General features: G+C 29.5%; 2 protein-coding genes across 2 annotated transcripts in view; one reads left to right on the plus strand and one right to left on the minus strand.

Moving 5' to 3' along the window:
• Positions 1-25: 25 nt before the first annotated feature.
• LOC108567705 (splicing factor 45) lies at positions 26-1,514 on the minus strand. The gene is made up of 3 exons (XM_017928316.1): positions 931-1,514; positions 467-873; positions 26-416 (listed from the first exon to the last, which is right to left on the minus strand). Exons 1-3 carry the CDS (start codon positions 1,430-1,432, stop codon positions 129-131), a joined length of 1,197 nt encoding a protein of 398 aa, XP_017783805.1. The 5' UTR covers positions 1,433-1,514; the 3' UTR covers positions 26-128.
• Positions 1,515-2,713: 1,199 nt separating this feature from the next.
• The window catches only part of LOC108567720 (D(2) dopamine receptor), a 57,717-nt gene continuing 38,545 nt past the window's right edge, over positions 2,714-21,885 (plus strand). The window contains exon 1 of the mRNA XM_017928336.1: positions 2,714-3,416. Coding sequence (XP_017783825.1) covers positions 3,089-3,416 — 328 coding nt within the window. The 5' untranslated portion in view covers positions 2,714-3,088. The remainder of the gene's footprint in view (positions 3,417-21,885) is intronic.

Consider the following 21,885-nt stretch of genomic DNA (forward strand, 5'->3'; position numbering starts at 1 on the left):
AAAACTATTTTATTTTTTGGATTGTATGTGATAAACTTTCAATAATGTCTACTGTTTATATAATATGCAATTATTCTGTCAAACAGTTAAAACAAATGTTGTTATAAATTAAACAATACACTTTGGAGTTACTCTAATAACTGGAAATTATCGAATTTTTCTGTATCGTAAAATGTAGCTTTCACTTGTCGACCTCCAAAGAATCTCCCATTCAAATCGACGACAGCCTTTATTGCGCTTTCAATACGATTAAATTCTACAAATATCCGAACAGCATCTTCTGGTAGCTGATCTTGTAATTCGTGAATTACAACGCTGCCCACATCTCCATATTTAGTATTACATTCGTCTTTAACTTCAGGCTCCAAATCGTCGTCCACTTCACCTGGTCCTACCATGTTTCTCAAGAGAACAACCTGAAAACCAATGATATAATAATGTTTTAAACAATTTGATTAACAATTACCTTGCTTGGGGTTTTCATAATTTCTGTAATAGTTGGTTCTTCTGGTGATTTTTGAGGTGGAGGTGGTGGCATCATCATCTCTTTTTCATGTATAATTCTTCCACCACGTTTCGAAGTTTTCTCAACCTGCAGAGCAACTGACATGCCCTGTTCTTGTTTTCCCAACCCTTGTCCTTCTTTAAAACCATATTTTGCCATGATTTTAGCTGCCACTGAACCACCTCCATAACTAGTAGCTGGCTGAGGTGACAACTGAGATGGGCCTGGAGGTGGTGTTCTGTTTGGTGTACTTGGTCCCTGCTCAGCAGGTTCTTGCAAACTTGGTGGAGGTGCTATAGCTACACCACCACCTGATCTTGAAGGTTTTGGACTTGGTTCCAAGTGTTCCTCTTCATCCTCCCATCGACCTACAATTAATTAATGTTAATCCTTGTAAAATAATCTTCTATTATAATATATCTAACCAGCAAAACCACTTGGATTAGGTGGTAAAGACACTTGAGGAGTACTGGAAGGTGATGCATCTTCAGGATCATTGAACCTGCTCTTCTTTCTTCTATCTCTTTCCCTGCGTTTTTCTTCTTTCTCATACTCTCTATCCCTATCTCTGTCTCTATCACGATTATCTCGAATTTCTTTAACAATTTTCTCATACTCGTTTGGCCATAATGGATCATACTCATCAATAACATTCCAATCCAAATCATTTTTTAAATTAGACGGTGGTAGAATAACTGGCAAAACTGGTTCAGGTTTTGATATTCCATATATATCCTCTTCATCCCTTTTTGTTTTCAAGTCAATCACTGGTGGTAAACTTACTCTTTTTTGGACATCTCTTTTAGGTTGAGTTACAGCAGCCTTCTTTAATTGCAACTGTGATTGTAGCAATTTTATACCTGATGACCAACCGGAAACGTTCTCTGTTGTTCGTGTTTTCACATCTAAATCATCGTACAGCGACATTCTGTTAATAAATAACTTAATACACACAAATTCAGTAAAAATATGTAATTGTTTTCACTGAACTGTTTTGACGTGAAATAAAGGTTAGGTTAAATATTTCCTGAAGATATATTATGCTGCAACTTTATGTACAGTAATGTAATGATTTGCCTATAAAGTTTGTAATATATTTACATGCCTGTATCACGAAAATCTGATACGAAAGGTCGTTGGTTCGATTCGCAAAAAAACAACAAAAATTTGTGGTGGCTGTTAAACCCGAAAGGGGTAGAGATAAGGCCGGAAGAGATGTATATCAATAAATAATAAAAATTTCTTTTAAAAAAACATATTTACATCATGATTACAAAAACAACAAAAATATTTTAATTATCTTCTAAGTGCGTTTTAATGCATTTTAATTAAATATAAAGAAATTAGTAGTTTAAGAAGAAATTTACATTAAGATAATGTTTTCATTTCACAAAGGAATAATTGAACTTTCAATTATTTAAAGATTATTATAAAATATTATTCACATATTAGAGTATTATTAATACTAATATTTTTATTATAATTATCCTATTGCACATTTTTGCAATATTTTAAATTATAATTAATAATATGTAACAAATATTACTAATGAATTTATTTGGATATAGATTTAACTGGATATAGAATTTCGGGTTATTTCCAGAACATAAATTATATTTCGATAAAACTACAACATAAAGGGTGAAGTGTATTGGTTAGAACTTATCAAATAGAACTTTTAATAAAGTATTAAAAGCATAGATTATTACGAGTTACTAAAAATAAAAACCAGTGCTATAATAGTATGAATCAATACTGCATATTATATTATTTCTGAAGAGGAAACTTTTTTCAAGGTTTTCCTCGTTTAGTTCAAAATAATAATATTTGTTTTAAATAAATACAATAGTAGGTAATTTTCTTCAAGATTTTGATATTGTAAGAAAGAGTCTGGAGAGTTTATCATTTAACGTGGAAATTTTGAAAGAAATCTCTTTGAATTTGAAACTTCAATACATATGCTATATTTCATACTTACGCGAAAACTTTATATTGTGTACCAAAGTTTAAACAATTAATAAATATTAATTTTGTTAGACAATGGTGAAGGAAAATGTTCTTTATCATAGTGAAACAGTAGGGAATTCTCGAAACCCTTAACCTATACCAAGAATGTAACACCTGCACAATATATAGCGCACGCAAGCGCAACTTTACAAACGGCCGTATCGAAGCTGAATTTACTGGCATATATCGCGACGTCGCGACGCTTAGTGGACGGTGAACGTGGTTCATATGCGTGCGGTCAAAGAAGATCGCAAATACGAACGTTTCCGCTGCATCTAAAAACCACAATTTATGTTTTTTTTTTGGCAATGCAAGAACTAACAAAGTTTCTTTGAATGGTGAGACTTTGTAACATTTTATCGAGGCTAGTGTTTAATTGTATCGTTTTTATAACGTAGTAACAATTAGAAATGTTTGTTCAAGATTGGTGAATCTTAAAATTTTGAAATTGCGAGATGACAAATTCGACAGGTGGCTCGAAAGCAAAATGTAGTAGTAATTATGCGAACGAGATGAATCCATTTGTTAAATTTTAAGAAGGCGAAAAAATAAACGAACTTAAGCAGTGAACTTAAAATGGATGTGAACATTAACGATACGTTAAACCTGAACGAGACTAATTTATTCAGCAAGGTGATCATATACAAGAATGCAAACAGAAATGCGGACGACGCAACAGAAGCTTCCAATGATTCCGGATCGAAAGAATTTAACAACTGGTGGGCTCTATTGGCGCTGGTTCTTGTGATCGGTACAGCCGCCGGGAACATTCTTGTGTGCCTGGCCATCACCTGGGAGAGACGTTTGCAAAATGTTACCAATTACTTCCTAATGTCATTGGCAATTACGGATCTGATGGTTGCTATCTTAGTTATGCCACTGGGTATCCTTACTCTTGTCAGAGGTGAGTTTAATCAATTTATTGGATTAACAATATTATGAGCTCTGGTGCACGGTACGTTTAACCTACTGTCGTCGATGATTCGAAAAGGTTACACTTTATTATATATTGCCATTTGACTAATTGATGACAGGCCATACCATTAAGCCGTCGGGAAGAGTAAAATCTTTCTGAAACCCGAATTAATGATTTTTAAATGAAGGAAAATATTATAGGATCTTATTATATTTCCGTCACATAATATATATTGTCGCTCGACAATAGCAGCTTTCCGAAAATCCTTCTTACAAGATTGATGACAAATAAAACACACATCGATTTTCTAACTAATTTTTCGCCAAGAAAATAATGAAATTTCAATTATTTATTGTTCAGAAATCATTAATTGCAATTACATTTATTTGTATGAAACTAATACCGTTAAATTGTATCCAAATAAAATTAAAAATACTAAATTTTAAATTAAATTTAGGAGTTATTCAATTGTGCGATAATAAAGGAATAATTGAAATAATATAAAATTGTATAAATAATAATATTTATTGTGTACACAAAATCTATAGAGAATTGACTGTTTCCACGTTGACAGTATATATTAATTCATTTTATTTAAATCAAAGTTTTACCAGTAAAACAAAAATATCAAAAGTATTTTCTGCAAAAATATTTCGTTTTTGCTGCAAATTAAAAATAAAATCTGTCAATACATTTGAATTTTCAATATTAATTAAACTATAAATGATAGTACAAAATTTTAGTTTTACTCTTAGTAATATAAGAATATATAGGAACACAGATTTCGGCTTTGAATGAACAAAAAAACATTTTGTTGAAAAGTAACAAATACAAATTAAATTATTTAATGAATAGAATATTATAACTGTAACTCATTAAATATGATCAAAATAAAAGGAGAAATATTAAATAATATTTTTTGTTGTACTCATACAAATATATTAATTTTTCGCCTTTAATAATTACAGTAAATAAAATCTTTATTACCAAACATAAAACATGCAGAACAAAGAATTCCTTTTGCTCCATTCTTTTTTAATGTACGCTCTGAGAAAACGGAAACAGGTGTCTTTTTTTTACAAAGAATTTTGTTTTAACATAGTATTCACCGTGCAAAAGTATATTATTATAATATTCATTCTTTGGATTAGTTTATAAAGAGACTATATTAATTTATTGCAACAATAATAAATATAAATAAATAAAAATTAAATTTAATCTACTTTTTTATGGATTATTTAAGTAGTTGTCATTTTGAGTTTAGTTGGACTAAACGATTTTCTCTGTATTTCGTTATAATTTTATTCTGCAGTTAACAAACTCCACAATATTACGAAACACAGCATTGCTATTAAACAATACATTTATTCAAAACTACGTGGGCGCAATTTCATCTGTTTTACCACAAAATTGCCGACTTATTTGCAAGAAATTGCATGATCCAATTATGATTCTTCTTTCATTGAAAGATTAAACAAGTGTGTGTGTATCGTCGATGCTTGTACGTAGCGTAGCACATGATGTTAAGGTGATTTACGGTGACACCGATTTTGTGGTAGTGAATTTCCAGGTGAAGGCCCTAAAGGAGAGCGTGAAATTGGCCACGGGCGCTCGGATTTGCGAAGCTTACACTAATAACATGACGAGAAATAATTGTTTTAAGGATGGAAGAACAACAAATCCTTATTATACCAAAAATTTGGTTCGAAAAGGAAGAAAAGGAGAGTGAAATCATATTGGAAAACGATCCCATTCACAGCCTGTTGTGTTGAACGTTTCATTTTTATTTAGGCTGGAATTCATATGAAAAATTAAAAAGGGCTACAGAAGGGCGTTTGGGTCGCTTTCGGCGAGGGTGGATGTTAATAAAAACTTGCGTCTTACCCAGCGTATTGACAGTTAAAAATAATTTAGTACCTTTCTCCCTCGCAAAATAATAGAATATGTATTTGCTTTCTTTCGACACAAATAAATCGATAGGCGTGGAATAAAACATTACTATCGACGCTCTTCCTTCGGCTTGATGTTACTAAATTATTGCTTAGTCGGTGCATTCGATTTACTTTCTATAAGAAATTATACATATTAAACACTTAAAGATACAAGACTTAATTGATTGAAACAATTTGTATCTCATTATTAAATTGATTCATAGCATAAACATACACAAGTGGATATCACATACTCAACTAATATTCAACAATAAACAATGAATTACCAACATATTGTAAGTTTTCAAGAAATTATTAATAAATGGAAACTGCTAAAAATAGGTTTAAATTACATGCAAAAATTATACAACAATACAATTTGTTACATTTATAAAAGTGTGAAATAAAAACACATGTATCATTGCAATAATTTAAGTAGTATTTAACAAATATTTATTAGTAAATCAAATGGACGTAGGCTCGTTCAAACTAAAGGAGATCACGGCGTTGTATATAATTGGGTTCATAGCACGTTGAGACATCATCCATTTACTCGGAGCACGCGAAATGACCCATTTCACATGATGTAGTGAGAAAACACTTCTTGTCTTGAAAAGCCTCAAGTGCTATGTACTCAGGCAATTACAAGAATTTATATGAATAGATCTTAATTATCTTAACAAGTACAATAATTTTGTATAAAAAGTTATCAAATATTATTGTTATTATGAAAATAAACAGAAATACTCATGTAAATTACATATTTAATTTATAAAATTTCACATTAACCATATTTATATAAAGCTGCATTTTTATTTACAAATTTAAAGTTTGCTTAAGCAACGCTTTTATTTTAATTAATCCCAGGTGAATATCATGACTGGAGTTGCATAGCGAATTGGCGACGTATCCTTTTTGACCAATTTAAAAGTTTGCACATGCATATAATACTAATTTCGAAATTGCTGTGAATTACTGCAAAATTTAATTACACACTTTTTAATTTGAGTTATTATTTATTTGCTTTTAATATGACTCGATTAACAAATCTTCGACAATTTAAAAATGTGGATAAATACGTGTGGATACATCATAAACCCTTTCTAGCATAATTAAAAAAAAGTTTCATTCAATTATTTATAATAGCATTTCTTTAATAAGAAAAAACATCTAACCTGTTTTATTACCTACTGTTAAAAATATAACTAGCTTCAATTCACATTAGTTGCTTCCAACAGTTAAAATAGTCGAAAGACAAAATTGATTTTAAAATTATTAATTCCATTTGGAATCACTAAGTTCGAAAGGGTTAAAAATCAAAATTGAAAGTAATCAAAGGATTAAGTATATATGAATTGGAATTATCGATGTTATATTATATACATTTAAGCAAAGGAAAATAATTAATGAAATAAAAATGAAATCCGCAGCAATAAATCAGAGCTCATTAAGTCTCGCCTCGCAAAGGAGATTTATTGCTGTAGCCTTTTTTTTTGCAAAGCGCAGGATGATTATCGTCTCTTAAAAAAAGCTGGGATTATGTAAGGGGTGGTGGATTCATTTCCAGTTTTCCTTTTGAATTCTCGAATAAGTTGGTGCTGCTGTTCGAGCCATTTATCATCCGATTTAGTATGGATCAAATAATTCCACGTAATCGAGGTGACGTTAATATTAGAAAAAGGTCATTTGGATAGTTTACATGTACGTGGAAATACGATATTCTAAATAGGTGCATTAAATTCCAATCCATAGAAATGCATTTAGTTCCTATACGTCCATCGATTTCTATTTAGGTATTATTTAGTTAAATGAGTATATGCGAATGGCAATGAGATTATTATGGAGAATGTGTCAATTATGTTGTTATTGAATAACTTGAAATTCACTCTATTGATAGAACCTCGATGCAAGTTACATTATTCGAGTTACATAATAAGCAAATACTGTTTCGTGTTTGCTTGTCTCCTTCGGAAATGACATATTACAATCAACAAAAACAAATCGATGTAAAAAAATAACAGTGTAATAATAAATTAAAATTATGTATAATAAAAACATTTAAACAAATCAGTATAGAATATTTTTACTACATATTGCCTCAGAGTTTCTCAACCTTTTTGCATCGCGTCCAAACATATTTGTTGGCAGTTATGCAACGACCCAATTGTTAAAAGTACATTTTACATCCATAGGTTGAGAAATGATGTTATAATTCATTTATTTATTATGTATTAACAAAATAATAGTTTGTTGTGAATTATTATTATGTTTAAATTAATGTATAATTAATATATTAAATGAAATACAAATAAAAACAATACTTTTCAAATCTATATAAATAAATAATATATGTTAATAATATTATAATAGCTTTTTAATGTATTTTCAACTGAGTTTTGTACATAATAAATTTCATAAATATAATATTTATTATCATTTGGAATCTATTTTGTAAGTTTCTAATGTCATGCAATATTTATTTACAAACTAAATATTGATGTAACGGAAGTAAACGTCATAGAATGTAGTGTTAAGAATTACATGACTACTCAATAAGGCAATGGCACTTAGGAGACATAAATAGAGACTCAATTAATTTTACTTCTTGGAGAAACAGGACGTTTGAGGATCGTTTGGGATTAATCAGTGGGACAGCATAATAGCCCTTTTAGGCCACGGTCCTAAGGGAAAGCGCTTTTATCAAATGAAAAGGAAAAGAAACTCATTTCGTGGTAGTTTCTATAAATCTCGTTCCTATTCGAAAAGATGTGAATAAACATAGTTGTATTCAATGATAAATATCCCAGGTGCAGTGGTGAAAGTATACACGTTTTTGTTAATTACTTTATAGATAAAATTGTTTTCTTTTAATGCTAATACTATTAAATAGGTCGAGTGGAATTGTAAGAAAATGTATTATTTTATTGATGTTCGGAACGTGCCAAATGCTCCGATAATGATCATGATTTATTTTTCCACGTATGTTTTGATGAATATGATGTTGGTATGAAAATATTAATACAGTTATTTACAAATAGTGGTGACGTAACGAAGTGGTGTTTCATAATTTATTTTTGGTGTAGTTTTAAAAGAAAGAAAACAAAAAAGACCATCAATCCCACAAAATAATTCATGGTGAAGCCTAGGCATTTCTTTTTTTTTTTTGTTTCGTCGTAACGAATGCGGCAATGGTCCATTAAATAATTAATTTTACGAAATGTCATGCGAATAATAATTAACCGACCGCAAAATGTTGGTATTGCAGAATGAATGGATCGAAATATAAAATGGCGTTTGTTTTTGGCGAAGATAAAATTTTGCGGAAAAACGAAATGCGCCACCATTTCTACTAATAATACTACTACTGCTGCTGCTAATGGATTAGTTTGAAAATCGGTGGAAGCGTTCAATTAGACGAGATAATCGTCTGCAAATCGATCTCGTCGTTTTCATAATGCAAATGTATTTTTAGGACAGCCGAAATAACACAACCGAAATCCGAAATTAAACGCACACAGACTACACTCATCACCATCGATTTCCTTAGGTGCACCCTTCGAGCAAAAACGCGCAGCAAATAGTTGCGATACTTTGGTAATTATAGAACAATTTATAATACGATCAGAGCGGTGGTGTATCTGCTAGCCGGTTTGTCTTAAGGAACAGAGTTTCGTTTCAGCTTTCTTATGCAAATTTCCTTTCATCGCGGAAAATGCATATGGTACGCATCGTGGGGGCGGTCTTACTTAAATTTAGTTTCTGACACCCTCTCGTTCGGCCCCGGAGGGATAAGCCGTATTTTTTCCCCATCCGAAAAATAAATTTGAAAGTTTAATTTTGCGTTCATTGTACGGTGCGTTGTTGGGTTTTGCACCATCAGAGAGTTTCGCAGAACAAAAGGAAGGAAAATGTAATAAAACCCTGCACGCGATTCCGTTAATCATTGAGGAGCGAACGAACGCAGACCACATCAAATACAAATCTACAGTCATACTTCGATTAACGAAAAGGATGCTTTCCGCAAAATTAATTTGTTAAGCGAAACTTCGTTCTCAGAGGCAAACAACTTAGTCATTATAGCGGTATGTTTATACGTAAAGAAGTGTTTAAACGAATCACATGTTTCTTTTTTCATTTTCATTAATTATTGAAAACGTTTTCAATATTGTTCACTGATAGCTTAACTATATTTCTTCCTAAGTCAATATATTTTTTATTTTATGTTTTCAATGTTATTCAGGTACATTTTTAAATATTTCTAGGAACTTTAATTTTTACTTTATTTCCTTGGATTTTTATTAATCACAAGTTAAAAAAGTTATAAATCTTCCATTGAAAACCATTTTTTTTATTATATGGTCAAATTCCATTGAATGAAAATTCTTCGTCACTTCTTTTTAACTGCTTTAATGATATTATTTTAATTTAACTGGACGAATTTCGGACGTTGACTTCATTTTTTAAATATTCGGCTTATAATTACAGACTTCGTTATATCGATACTTCGTAATAAAGAGGTATTATTTACATAAAGATTTGAACACCTTATTAGATAGCACGATGTTAAAATAATTGCATTTCGCGATCAACATTTAAATTAAATTTGTGAAAGGTCGAGAGTGGGCCAAGTCGTGCTTTGCCGCCTCCGAGCCGTTAATTACAACTATTGGCAATTAAAAATCGATCTGTTATGTATTATATAGGTAACGTGATTGGGACCAGAGGCTGTGCATAAAATGAAATACGTACATGATAGTGCCGAGGACAGAGGGAAGATTTCAAACTGGGAGGAATCGATTAGCCTAATGGCGTGGGATTAAACTGGATAATAAAGGTCTTGCCACTGATTCGTCGTGTATGGCACGGAATAGAGGAACGGTGATAGCTCTTCTCTCTCTATCTCTCACACCCTCTATGTCTACCGAGATTTATGAATGACACGTACGTCAGTCCAGTCGCGGTATATATTTTACTTTAACTCCTTTTAATTCTAGAATTAGCCTCGAGTAATTTCTAGTAATCTTTTTGAATTAGCATACGGTTCGCGTTCGATGCCGAAATTAAAAGCCATTTATATGTTAAAACCGTTTCCGAATGCTTTTCAATCCAATAAGAAAAAAGGAAAAACGAAAGGCCTATGTTTCAAATCTGACCTTTTCCAACGGGAAGAGATTTTCTACCTGCGTATCGAAAATTTAAAGAGATATAGGGTTGACGTTCGATATGTTATAGAATGTATTTATTACTTTCCATCTGTCAACCAATTTCATTCTCTAAACTGAACATATTTATAAGAAAAACCCTTATATACTAAAACTAATCTTTTCAACATTCATAATAATTATTTAACTATTACAAGTTAAAACAAAAATTAAAACTAATTACTAATAGTAGTCACAAATTTACAAATTTATTTCATTAATTTTTCATTATTAAGAAATTCAAATAAACACTATTAGACTTAGTAATGATAGAAACTATTATTGTTTTTATGAGATAAACTTTTGCTGTGTATAACGTAAAAACTGTGGAGTTTCTCTGCGTAAATAGAAATACAGTAAGGTCCGTGAAATCAATTCTATCACAAAACTCATTAACTAAATCGATCATCGTATATTGCGAAGCTTTGGAATTTCAATTTGTCCTTCGTACATTGTTCTAAATAATACAAAAAAATAAAATCCTGGACTAATCGAGAAAATAAATACATATAAAAAATTAACCGTACAGAAAGAGACTTGAATTTGTTTACTATTTTTTTTAGAATTTATTATTATTTTTTATATATAAAATTTTCAAACAGTAGTCAATCCGGACTGAGATATTGCTGCATAGACTTTCTATAAAAAAAAACAAAATATTTTCGCTTTGCAATTTCAATCAACAAAGTCTTATTATCTTTTTGTGCTTGACGTTTGAAATATTTCCACGAGTAAATGGAAATGTCGAAGATAAACGATGTTAGGGAAAACGGAAATGAACAATCAATCTAGTTTTTCCTTTGAATCCATGATTATCGAGTAAGATTTAGATCTCCGCATAGTCCATCCTTCAAGTAATATCCGTAAGTTAATCTCCCAATATATCTAACTATGCTCATATATATTTTATTCGGCAGTTAACTATTACTATGAACTACTTGCATTTTATAGTTTTCGATTTAATACCATATAAATACTGAAGTCTATTTAAAATTGATAAAAAAGGTGGCCGTCAATAAAACGCCAACTGTTGATTCTTGAAGCAGATGCACATACAGTTGAGAAAATCTAAATAATATAATGAACAGCATGTTTATTGATCTCACGAAGTAATTAACATTTAAAACAAGAAACTTTCCTGAAATTTATTTAAATTAATTCGAAAGGGTTGCAAGGGTATCACTTATTGATTTTCAGCCACGTTCAGAATTCCAAAATGAAACTGTTTACAAGAATACGCGTATTCTCTAGAGGTGAGATGAAAAATACAATTTAATTAAACTTTCATTTTATTATATGTACTCGTATGGGGATGATTTTTTTTTTGAGTGAAGAGATTAGCAGATTATCTTAATGATATTGCGAATGGTATTTCGTTACTCACTTAAAAATACCGGACATGAAAAGTTTCTTTTTTCAATGTAAACTTCTCTGGGGACTTCGATTTTGATGCGGGCCAAAGAGTATTTCCTTTCCAAAAATAGACGTGCACAAAAGAGAGATAAATGAGCGAAGACCCTCTGAACATTCGTGCTCAAGTAACTGTTTTATACTACTTTCCTTGTAGAGTATGCCCTCCCAAAGTGGATCGTAAACTGACAGACTATGCATTATAATTGTTTTACGGCAATGTTTCATTTCGCTGCGTTTTAGCGTTTGTCGTCAATTAAAAGTTCAAGTTAAAAAAACACTCTTGAAATAAAAATGCAGATCTTTAATTAGACTTTCATCGATTTTTCAGTGAGTTTCATTATGATTTCATACTGTGCAGGTGACAAAACCGACTATTTAACTATTTATTCCTATGCCATTAATGAATTATTTAACGTACGTGACTTACGGCAACGACAAGTAGATGCATTTTCTTGGATAAATTACATTAAAAATAAAACCATCGTCAAGATTCGATTTTGTCACAATGTTACAATCGGAGTGAAAGTAACCCAAGTTTTACGATGCCATTTGGACATTAAGTGCTGGAATGTGCTTTAGGGAAACAGCCAACAGTAAATTCCTAAAAATTTATATAAAAACTTCCGCTTTCTATGAAACTTATAAATTCTTAATATCCGAAACTTTTTTAAGTTCTATAATTTTTGCATTTGTATTTGCTTATTTGTAACTCGAAAAGAGATCTTTGAAACAAACTTTTGCATACAATTCAACGTTTATTATATACAATGACTTTATTTAATTATAAAATTTCAAATATACAATTTTATTAAATAACATTTTTTATGTAAATTTGATATATAAGTCCGCATTTGAAAATTTCAAAGCAAAGTAAAATACTGTAAAATTAGTAAAAGAAAATATCTAAAAGTGATATCAATTAATACACACTAGGGAAATTAGACTACAATAATGTGACTATTTCACTTGTTGAAAAAATTGGTTGTTTATATTCATATTTTCTACTTTGAACTACAAAAGGTGGTAAAATGTGAAAAACATACGTAGATTCAAGTAAATAATTTTATCCAATTATAATATTTATTCAAAAAAAAATAATTTTTGGAGTCTGTTAGCAGTTTCTTGCAAAAAAAAAACTTATTACGTTACATAAGGTCTAAATCCTCTGATTATCAGACTCTAGAGAGCAGTTTTAGAAGTAGTAGTACAGATTTTAGTATTTTGAATACAATCGATTTTTTAAACTCTCTGAATATACGCATGTGCTCGATTTTCAGTTTAACTTAAACTCACGACGTTACATTCATTCAGTAATGCAGTCGCAAACCGTTCATGTTATACCAATGAATTATATGGATATTGACAGAGATTATAATTGATTCGATGAGCCGAGTATAATCTTATTGAATTGATCGACTCTGCTGTGTTAATAGAAGCATCTAACTAAATTATATTAGATTTCACCACGTAAACACTGTTGGTTATAAAATATTTTTATAAATCACGAAATATAATTGTATATCTTATATAAAAATACAGCGTGTTTGATGATTCATTTAACGTTATTTGCAAAGTAATCAGTTTTAATTTTTATAATCAATACACTTGACACTTGAAATTGACAAAAATGTGAAGACTCTTTATTTACTTTATTTTTGTATAAAAAAATTTCATATATGCATCTTTAATTTGTATAGTTTTAGATTTAATCAATTAATTGTGAATGTATCACTTTTTCTCTATGTTTTCTATCCACCGGGAAAGATTATCCATTTAATGTCAACCGCGATCTTAAATTTACTCAATGTTCACATTGATGAACAGATTGTGAATAAAATTATACGACATAATAAAAAAATATATTATATTTTAAGAAATATATAAATATGACAATGTTTTTCTTTTAAAGTTGGATATTTCCAAATTCGTTTTGTCGTTATTTTATTTGTGAGATAATGTCAGTTTTAATTTGACAGTTATTTAGTATGGACTAACTTTTATTATAAGATGTTTGCTGCATTATTATGATAAAATCAATCGTTCGTTCGTGCAATCACTGATAAATTGTCGGTCGTGAATATGTGTCAAGTAAACATACTATTAATTAGCAATACAGGAAATTGGTCAAAGAAACCTTTATGTTTCAAAGATGAAAGAGGCAAATGATTTATTTGTTGAACGGGAAAATTATCTTCAGCTAAAAGGTAACGCTTCGACTTAGTTATGTAAAAATTGCATCCTTTGCATTCGTGCTTTATATATCGAATTCCCTTCGACATATCAAACATCTATGAGAATCAACTACGTAGGCTAGGAAAGGAAATACTATTAATTTCATGGAGCAATTTCCGTACCAATTTAACTTTTGCGCAGCAATTTATATATTTAGAAACTAATTACCAAATTATGTATATAAAATATTTAAATTGATATTGTTGCTATGTTCAATCACAAAGTTGGAAATAATAATATATTAGATTTTTCAATGTTTTCATTAATAATTAATGGATTTTTATAATATTTGCAATGTAGTTCGGACTTCATTATAAAATCATTCAAGTAATTATCTTTTAATATTACAATATTTACAATTATTAATTGCTAACACTAATTGATGAACAAATTGTTTAATCAAAATTAATTGTTACATGCTTGCTGGTATTATTTCATTACAATTATTATTGTCCATTTCGCATAAACTGCGGTGTGTAGCAAATAGTGCAATTACAAAGTAAATACTATTAATTATTATTCAACATCCAAACATATAATACAACGTATTTCCACTGACGTGTGGCGATAATTTTGTGAAAATTGTTGTAAATAAAATATCAATAAGAAAACATTACAAATTAGTTAAAAATACGTAAAACGATTGCATTTCAAATGTAATAATTATTGAAGTTATTTAAATGTAATATTAACTATTTGACGATTAATTTTCTATGGAAAAATAATGGTCATCAATGTTGGTTAACAATCGTTGATTAATAACACGATTATCGCATGTTTTGATAATCAGCGCGCATGAAACATCAATGCGACCGCACACAGGAAAATTAATTATTTGAAATTCATGGATATTTGATTGGTCCTAATAAATAATAGGATCGTATTTTGAATGATGCTTGTAGTTTCACGTTATCTTTGCTTATTGCACCATAAACTACGATATTGCTGCACTTCAACAACAAACGTAGAGCACTTGCAACGTTTAATAATTGTATTTTATGTCAGTATAATAATTTTATGATCTAATCAAGGTTTAAAACATGGCAAGTCCTCGTGGATTTGATTAATCAAAAGTTACGTAATTTCATTACAATTGATATTTGATTACACATGCACACTGTAATTTCGGTCCTTTTTAGAATTTACATTCAGCTATTCTCGTTGATGAATTTTGCTGAGTTCTGTCTCCGCAATGTGATGCGATGTTTCGTCTCCCTTTTGCATCCAGCCTATATTTCTTATTTGAAAACACGAAAAGACGCTGGAAAAGCATGAAGCTTTAGAATAAAAGTGGGAGCCATAGTATGCCATTTGACTAATGGATCGTGCCTGCACACGTATATATATAAATTGTAATTTATATAAATACACGCATTACGTGATGGATTTCTGCATATTATTCTTGATTATTGTTCCGCATCCAGAACAGAATTTTGCGCCCGCTTTGTTTTTCGTAATCAAATTAATTCATTATAAAGTTTTGTTTCCAAGCAAATATACTTGAGGATTTAATTACTTACCACTTGCAGTTCGACATTGCCGAAGTTGCGAATCTCATTTCAAGCCACATGCATTATTTGCTCGTCGTCGCGGAAAATTTTATAAAATTTATTTCAACGCTCTCTTCTCCTCGCACTTGTTGTATCTTCGCAAATATATACTTAATAATTATTTATTTTTGGACCGCGTTTATTGGAATATCTCCAAAGCAGCAACTGTTTAACATCATATTTTATACTTTCGGAACTGTAATTTGTATATGTGTTTATATTTACTTAAATTATTATAACTATGCATTTTAATTGTAATTAACTAATAATAATCAACTTAATATCAAAATTTATTATCTCAATTCCTTCATTCATCAAAAAAATATTTCGTTTATCCTTATGATTTAATGAAAGTTAGGGTCCTATAATTTAAATCTATTACTATTTAGTTGTTTATTTTAATATATTATCAATAGTTTAGCTTTAGTCAATCAACTTGAAGTAATTGTTTAAAAATGATTATTGGAAATTGATTATTTATGAATGCAAACATTAGTTTGAATTATCTTGAATTTGGATGAAAAATAAAGGAGTTTAATTAACATTTAAAAGAAAATACTTCATCAAGACTACAATTTTAATCAAAGGATATATAAAATGAACGTTGTTGTTGCATCGTCCGATTTTAGTGGTTGCATGGAAAATGCTAGTCACGTAACGTTGTCAAATTCAAATTGTATCATGAGTACCTCTACTGGAGTACATTCAACGAAAAGACTGTTGCGAAACGTGATGGCCGACAGACTGAAGTCCATTTTTAGTGTATAATAAGAAAATGTGCAGCGAATTTAATGCTACCATCGTTTGTATGTATCAGGGTGCGCGCCTTGCATTTTTAAACGGCTCATCTTATTGTTATTTATTATACCTCTGAAAACATTGCATAATGGAAAGGATCCTTAATGCGTTTGCAATTTATAATTGCTACCATGATAACATAAAATGTATGGTCGATGAGGGTTTGAAGAAGGGTTATTTATGAGGGCGCAATGAATTATAAGAAAGTTCACGAAGATGTAAACATGTTTGCAGGAAGAGCTTTTTTTTACTTTTAGAGATTTTTTTCCGTGAATATTTAACGTAAGGAAATTTTATCTAAATGTTAGAAACCTGGATTAACAAATTATATTCAAAATTAAATTTCAATTAATGTAAGTCATTAATTAGTTTAAATTTGCATAAAACAATATATTTATTAAATAAATGTAATATAATTTAATTTCTTAAAACTGCAATACTTTGCATAGTCCGGACATTGCGATTTTTTAATTCTCGATTAGTAGAGTTTAGTCAATCCGGTATATTGGCAGAACCTCGATTAGTGCGGTTTCAAATAACCCTAGATATAGACAGAACCTATTGTCAGGACTATGAGAGGTATTGTTATATTATTTCAATATCAGATTAATGGAGAGAAATGAACACGGCAAGGTTTTCACTCTTTCAACTTTTAATTGGTATTTGGTTAAGACGGATAAAAAAAGGATTATTTTTTCGTAATTAAAAGAAATATGCTCCATTTGTTCACGAATTATAATTCGCAAGTCTTTAACTTCCTTCATTGCAACTAGCTCATTTATTTGTTTTGCGGAAGAGCGATTCCAGCTTACGTAAATTACTCTATTTAATTTCCACTCATTTTTAAAAGTAGACAATGCAAAAGGTGATTTATCTCATTCACTGCGAGGCTACCATTCTCTCTCTTTTTTTTTTGAACATCCAAACCGGCGATGCGCGTATGTCCACATCTACAAAACTCCATTTGCATTCGAAAAACCCATCTAACTGAAAGCTAATTTGATAGCGCCCAATAGTAGCGCTTTTTTAAAAATATACTTTGCGATCTATAGAGTTCATTCCGAAATCATCACTTGTTTTTGTTTACGTAATATTAATAGTGGAGATTTGCGTGTATTTTTTTTTTTGGAAAGTTATTAACAGTGCTTTGCTAAAATATATTGAAAAGTATTGGATAATTATGAAGAAATATGGGTATTGTTGAATATCCTTTTAATTTCTGATAGTTACCAAAATTTGTTTTTATAAAATTGGTAACAATACATCAAGTATTATAAAAAAGGGCTAAACTTTGCGATTAGTTTAACAAATTTATAAATTACTAATAGTTCGTTCTTATAAAATTGGTAACAATACACCAATATATTATAAAATAGGTGAAAATATATAAAATCAATTGAAACAAGACAATAAAAAACACGTTATAAATAAGGAAACTAGACTAAAAATAGTTCAAAACAAGTCTGAAACATAAGTAAATTCATTTTTCAAAAATGTTGGATTTGAAACTTATATCAAATAAACAACATCGCATTATGGTATAAATACTTATTATATTCTATTATTTATTTAACACATTTTTGGTCAAAATTATGACCAATAGTCTTGGATATTTCATTTTAAAAATAATTGATTTAAAACACCAAGACAACTCAAAATTATGAGAGTTAATAAAAATTTTAACCAATAACTTTTTACTATATTCACATAACAATAGTTGCCAAGTCAATGTTATCTGCAACTTTTTGACTTACAATAAATTTGACTTACAAGATAAATTGCTTTCTATAATAGTAAAATAATATTTGTTTTCCCATGTTTTCATTCCAGCAGGATCCATTCACCTGTAATTTTTTTTATCTCTCGTTTCATTTTTGTTTTGTCTGTTGACAGATGCGAATTTGAGTTAGTACATTTTTTTTTTTCTAAAAAAAATAAGAACTGAAGATTTTTACAATACTATATATTGTTATATATTAAGTAAACTAGCTTGTTTTCAATATATGTGAGATGCATAAATATGTTATAAGTTTCCTTCCATATTTATGTAAAAGGTTTCTGTTGCGCAAATCAGTGGGATGAGCTTAACTATGACGATTTAAGTCGGGGGGATTTACTGTATCAATTTTTGAAGAGGAGATTACGCACGAAAATCAATATTAATCGTGTACTTACTTCCCTCAAGATGTTCTGTTACGCTTTCGAAATTCGCATATATTATAATATATAAATTTAATACGATTCATTTCTATATTTTTTTAAGTTTATACTACAAAAAAATTATATAAAATATCTTCATTTCAATTTCGCATTTAATTAAGTTAATATTAAACCTTTCCAGCTCAATGATTCCAAATGGAATCATTAATTTTAAATTCAATTTTGTCTTTCGACGATTAAAACTGTTGGAAGCAACTAATGTGAATTGAAGCTATATGTACAGCTATCCCCCTTATGAACTTATGAACTAGCGACTTACGAATTCCTGTCTTACGAACAAAATCTAATTAATCTATTTTTTCAAGTTTATGCAGTCAGTAATACGGAATTAACTTAAGTGCTTTTATAAAGATTTCAATAAAACAAAACAAAATTTTTTGAAACGATATTTTGGCTGGAAAGGGTTAATTAAGTAAATTAAATTTATATTTTAATAAATTTATAGCATATACAAAAGGCTTTGAAAAATGGATAATATAAGTAATTTATTCATACAGATTTATAAAAAATATAGGAATAAATATTTATTTTACGTATAAAAATATATGGCCATTGTTTGCGCAAAATTGATGCCGTTATAAATGTCGTTTGATGCAGTATCTCATCCAAAAAAAGTATTATATTTCATATTTTACAATTGGAATCGATAAAGCGTGCCCGGTGGTTGCGTTTTTTCTATCTGAATATTACCGGAAATTATGAGCATTACAAAAAAAAAGCTGAATTAAAGTGTAATTGAAAATTACAAATTGCAATTTTTCTATTCCACAACAGTTATTATTTCTATTTTTGATCCTTTGTTATATCTCTTAACAATTGTTATATAATACATTGTCGTTTTAGTTTATTTTTTGTGTAATTTTATTTTGGGTAAAGATATAGTAAATATTTCTGTTAAGGTTTATTGTTGTTAACACATTTTTTACAGTATTTTTCTTTGTCGGTTAAATTGGAAAATATAAATCCCACTTTGTTTTTTTTTTGCAGTAAACATGAATGAAAAACTTAAACATACTTATGCTGATTTGAAATTAAAATTTTTAGATTAATATTTCTGGATTGTGGATATGGATCTGATGTATAAGGATAAGTACAAGTGTACTTCCTATCAGATATTGTTGATAACTTTAATTTAAACAATACTTTTTATAAAGATTATATAAATAATTACAGGAAAAAAGTATGAATTAAAAAAAACTACATCAATAATTACAACGTGCAGTCTATATATTTTTTTTATCAATTATTAGATAATTTATGAAACTATTGAAATAGTGTTAGAATCAATCAATTTTGTAACAAATAATACAATTACAGGAAAAAAGGATACATAAAACCACAAATTTTAATGTTACTGAAGAATATCGTACTGTTCTCGGATTGAAGTTTCAATGAATTTATTTAGAAATAATGTAGTCTGAAGGGAAAGTATATATATATATAAACCAGAGAGATAAACGATTTTAAATGAGACCATTTGGAGTCCATACGAAAGTAAAACAAACATTGTCTTGATAGATGTCCTTCTTTGTTCTCGAGTTTTCAAAATCTTGCTTTGTAGTTAAAACTGAAAGTAATTTACTATGTTAGGGTGCAGTGTACGATGGCGCTGTGTGTGTATGTGTGTTTGAACGTAACAGAGTGGTGAACATCTCAATCCTACAACAGAGAAAGAGGAAAGGTTATCGATTTGTGTTAGTAGTAAATATTTGCTGTATGACATGCAAGAGAATACCGCGGATGTTGATCATTCGTTCAATGAAAATTTCGCTTGTAATCATGTTAATTTTGGGCCCGATTTCTGAATGAATAATTCACGTCGAACCAATTCTAATTGCATGCATTACCAATAAATTGTTTCTTAATGACTACCTATCGGACTACAGCTATGATACATTATTTCCTGCTGCAAGACAATTGATGCGAAATTAAACGCAGTTATCTATGGTGGAAAAATAAAATGTATGCACAAACCGAAATGCATTAAAAATGCAGCAGTGATTTAGCGGTATGCATATATTTGCCCGAGTTGTTGCATTATTTAATGTGCATTAAATCTGTAAACGTCCATAATCGCCATTAAATAAACAATGTTCGGTTAATTAAATATTAATTGCAGTTTAATTTTGACAAAACGCTCAATCATCGTTCCAATTAAAACGCAATTTTATTTGAGCGATCCCCTCTCTTCTCTTCAGGCGAATCGACCTGAAGTTTGTACATTTTCCCCTATAAATAGACTATGGATAATGAAACAATTTACCGAGTGCTATGTGTATTTCTCTGTGTGTGTGTATATATTTGTGTATGTTCGGAATGAGAGTCAGAAGTTGCAGCTCGGTATAATGGAATCAATTTATTGGAGGAACGATCAGCGCCTTTGTAAAAACTCAGTGTGCCGTGCAGCAAATGTTGATTGCGTAATGAATGAATATATACGTTTTGGTTAATAAATATTTCGCTTTGACTTATTAATCGAATGAAATGGCATTTTTTTTGTAATGCGATTGAATGGATTTTCGTGTGGAAATAAAGAGGGTAAAAATTAAAATATACTGACACGCCACGTGGTCGCACCTCGTAATTTGTAGAATGTCCAATCTATCAAACCTAAGTAATTCAATATTTGTTATTAAGAGCATAAACACTCCTTATCAATTTATTATTTCTTGAAGTTAATAAATCAATTTAATGCACCGAAACTAGGTAATTCATTTAACGGCATTTGCGAGAAAGACATTAGATATGTTATTTTTCACATTATGTAAGTGAGACTAATCATAGACTCTTTTTTTATTTCAACACATAATTAACACTTGATGGATATCATGTGAAAGTGTTTATAATTACAAATGGCAATAAAATTTAAATGTAGATCAAGTAGATTTAGTTCTTGGGATAATTGATTTATTATTAAATTATTAAAGAACAATTTCAATTTTTTTTAAATGGAAATTCAGTTTTTTACACGAAAGTGAAAGTATTCAATTATTATTCGAATATTATAATTTTTATTGTTGTGAAAGAAAAAAAAACAGGGATTTATTGAAATTTGCTTCTTTTAACTTTAAGTAAAATTATAATAAAATCTATTTATCTTTTTTCTTAGATA

This window comes from Nicrophorus vespilloides, unplaced genomic scaffold (genome assembly GCF_001412225.1).
Source record: "Nicrophorus vespilloides isolate i.1.1-1 unplaced genomic scaffold, Nicve_v1.0, whole genome shotgun sequence".
In the NCBI taxonomy this organism is placed as follows: domain Eukaryota; kingdom Metazoa; phylum Arthropoda; class Insecta; order Coleoptera; family Silphidae; genus Nicrophorus; species Nicrophorus vespilloides.